Raw genomic sequence first — 3,832 nt, forward strand, 5'->3', positions numbered from 1 at the left:
TTAGAGATGCATCATATTTGTTAGACATTTGGTGTGTCGAACACAAGGTGGCAACTCCACTTAATTCTATTATTTTGCTCAGCCAAGTTAAGAAAAGGCTTTGGGGCACATCAAATACAACATGAGTTTCAGACGACGTCACATAAAGGCCTAAAACTTTAACCTACGAATTTGACTCTAAAGTCCCAAGCCACGAGTAACAATAACCTTTCTGTTAAAGCTCATCAAGTTGAAAGGACGAGGCAGGTCAGCCAGAAAGGCAAGCCAACCAAACCAAAATCTAGTTCATTGGCCAAAAAAAAAAAAACAAAAAAACAAAAACAAATCTTGAGAAGATCGACTTAAAGCATTGGAGAATCTTTCGCCTACAGATTCTTTGCATTATTCTTTGCTTAAGAAGTACAAGATCATACAATAATAAATTCATCCAATTAGGTAAATCTTTCAACAATATGAATCTACTAACAAAATTTATCCCCTTAAAAAAATATTATACTCCAATGCATTTCAATTTTTACCCTTATTAGCAAGAAAGTTACCACGTATGCACCTATGCAAATGCAAAGCCAAATTAGTCTAAAACTAGAAGACAAAGAAAAAAGAAAAAATAGTTTTAAGTAGATCTCCCAGGCCAGGTGATGATGCAATACGAAAAGATTAATAATAAATATACCACGTAGGTCTGTTCTTTTCTTGCTTTACCGTTCCAATAATGCGAATATTCAAATAAAAATAATAATAATAATGCGAATATTCAAAACCCAGTCCCACTTCCCTCTCCAAAGAGCGTGGCTTTCCTTCTCTTCACGTGGTTGATCTGTTGCCACCGACTCTTCCCTCCCCGGTCCCACATTACTTATACTCACGCCCACTCCTCATCCGCGCGTGCTCACGCTCCTTTCCAACGCGCGTGCTCATTCTCTTTTTTATTTTAATTTCTTTTTTTTTAATTTGTATATAATTATACATTTGGCGCTGTTGCCGTCAGTGTCAGGTGTCAATCGAAAATCTCACGGCGACAAACAAAACAAGAGTCTCCCTTTTCTTCTTCTTCTTCTTACCTCTCCTCTTTCTCTCTGCTTCTCTCTTCAGTCTTCCTCTTCTTTGTGTAATAAGAGTTTCCTAATTCCAATCTTATGTTTTTGACACAAAGGCTGAAACGGCAGAGGCCTTCTTTTTCTTCTTTCTCATATTTAGAACCCCACAATTACTATTTGCACCACAAGAGAGAAAAAGAGGAAGAATCAAGAGGCTTCCTTTTTTCGTTATTTGGGTTTGCCCAATTCAGAGCAGGCCTTTTTCAGCTCCTTTTTCACTCAAATATTGTGATTCCTTTGTTGGGTTTTTGTTTTTTGTTTTTTTTTTGGTCTGATAATATAATATTGTTGGAGAGTTTTGGGAATCAATAATGTCGGGTTTGTACACTCAGAATTTCTCATCAGCGACGGCAACAGCAACAGCGAGAGCTCTTTCTCCTCATATAAGAACCCCACCTGATGTCGAAAGGTGATTAATTTCGATTATTAAGATACATACATATATATGTATATATGTAATATGTATGATTGTTGATTTTCACTTTTCACCTTTCTCGATTTTTCTACGTATTGATTAACTGACATACATGTATATTATATGTATGTATACACATATATATTTGGATTCTATGCTGTTTGATTGGTTTGTCTCCTTTTTTTTTTTTTTTTTTTTTTCTAGTCAGTACTTGACAGAGCTGTTAACAGAGCGCCAGAAGCTTGGTCCCTTTGTACAAGTTCTCCCCATATGTAACCGACTACTTAATCAAGGTTTTATTTTTATTTTTATTATTTTTACTTCTTATGATCTTCGATCACCTTGTATTCATGATTTTTGTTGAAGTTTTTTTATGTACTTACAATTGCATTTGGAAAATAAATCTAATTGAAGTAGGACTCGGGAATTGCTTAGAAGTAGTTGTTGTTTGTGATTATGGTTAGGACTTATAATTGTTGTACTGCTCAAGCAGAGTTTTTATGCAATATCCATGATAAATTTCCGGAGATCAATTTGTGAGATAGTTCTTTTGTTGTTAGCAAACAAATGGAGTTTAGTCAGGCTGATGGAAAGATGCATACAGATTTGGTACCTCAATTACTTTTGTTGCAAATTAAATCCCTAACTCTTTCCTACCAAGAACAATAAAACCGCACAAATTTTATATCTGTTCACAAAGATGAAGTAGAAGATTATAAGAGAATCACATACCTCACTTCTCTTAGACTCTTTATATCTTTTTGTCTAACTTCTAATATGAATTTGTTGTCCCCCTTCCAACTCCCACTACAACCTTACTGTAAAAGTTGATCTGCGTGCTGACTATGCGTCGAGCAATAATTAGGCTCCACACACTAAACAACCTTGAAGTACTTTATTGGATTTTTGGTTGTTTAGCGCTTAATTTGCACTCAACCACTATGAGGATTTTGAAAATCCTTCTGACACTTTCCTCTCAAAGCAGAGAGTCAAATGATATTAGTTAATGAAGGAACCCATCCTGTAATCGCCTTTTATATTCTCATATGTACTTTATTGTTTTATATATGGCTAATCCACCATTTCCATATACTCTGTCTGTTATCCTCGTAAAATGTTACTCCATCAAGAAAATGGCCCTATGCTCCATTCATTTTCTCATTCATCATCTAACATATATAGGAAGAAAATTATTAAACTCCGTTACTCTTCTATTTTGACAGAGATATTTAGGGTTTCTGGAATGATCTCCAATCAAGGGCTTAATGACTATGACAGACTACAACGTGGAAGTCCTAGTCCAGTTTCTTCCGACATAATGCCAAATTATAGAGGAACAGGCCTTGGTAGCTGGCATGGGCTACCTCACGATGTAAGTATCAGGAACTTTGTTACTTCTGGCATCGCTATTTTGTTTCTCAAAGTGTTCCAGTTCTTACGTCCTCTCACTTACCTGACAATTGTACAGGAGCTTATTTTCATATCATTTCTACCAAATTCATGATAAATGTTTCATATACACGCTTCTTTATTGTGAGTCATTGAAGCTCTAGGGTGAGTTTGATTGCAGTGGAGGAATAGTAATGGTAATGAGAATGAGAATGGTAATGATAATGGAATGGAAAATAAAGTTGATTCATTTATTTGGTTGTTATTTTAGGAATACAATGGAATGGAACATGAATATTTTTATGTTCACAAAATTACCCTTATATTATATATAACACTAATATTTTATATATCAATATAATTAATACAGTATATAAAATGTAATATAATATAATAAAATTATTATTAGATAATATATTATATAATTATGATATAGAAAATAATAATATTAAAATAATTAGTATAATTATAATATTATGAAATATATTATAAGATTATATAATAAATAATAATATTTCAGTTATAATATAATTAAAACTTACGACTATATTATATTATAATTTAATATAATATATATAGTTACAATACAATATGTAATTATTATTATATTTAATATAATACAATAAAATTATTATTATATAACATATGGTATTGAATATAATATTATTATTAAAATGGTTAATATAATTATAATATTATAAAACATATTATAGTATTATATAAGAAACAATAATGTTTTATAATATAATTAAAAATTACAACTATATTATATTATACTATAATATAATATATCTAATTATAATATAATATATTATTATTATATTAATTAAATAAATATATTATAATTAGTACATTATATAGTCATAACATGTGTAATACACTATAATAGATAATAATATTATAATTATAAGATTATAATAAGATTATAAAA

The 3,832-nt window shown here is 30.9% G+C and overlaps 1 protein-coding gene across 1 annotated transcript; it reads left to right on the forward strand.

The window, feature by feature from the left end:
• Positions 1 to 1,009: 1,009 nt before the first annotated feature.
• Positions 1,010 to 3,016, forward strand: LOC21405512 (KH domain-containing protein At3g08620). The gene is made up of 3 exons (XM_010096651.2): positions 1,010 to 1,506; positions 1,717 to 1,805; positions 2,736 to 3,016. Exons 1-3 carry the CDS (start codon positions 1,409 to 1,411, stop codon positions 3,014 to 3,016), a joined length of 468 nt encoding a protein of 155 aa, XP_010094953.1. The 5' UTR covers positions 1,010 to 1,408.
• Positions 3,017 to 3,832: the final 816 nt, after the last annotated feature.

The sequence above is a fragment of the Morus notabilis genome, unplaced genomic scaffold, assembly GCF_000414095.1.
Source record: "Morus notabilis unplaced genomic scaffold, ASM41409v2 Scaffold283, whole genome shotgun sequence".
Lineage (NCBI taxonomy): Eukaryota > Viridiplantae > Streptophyta > Magnoliopsida > Rosales > Moraceae > Morus > Morus notabilis.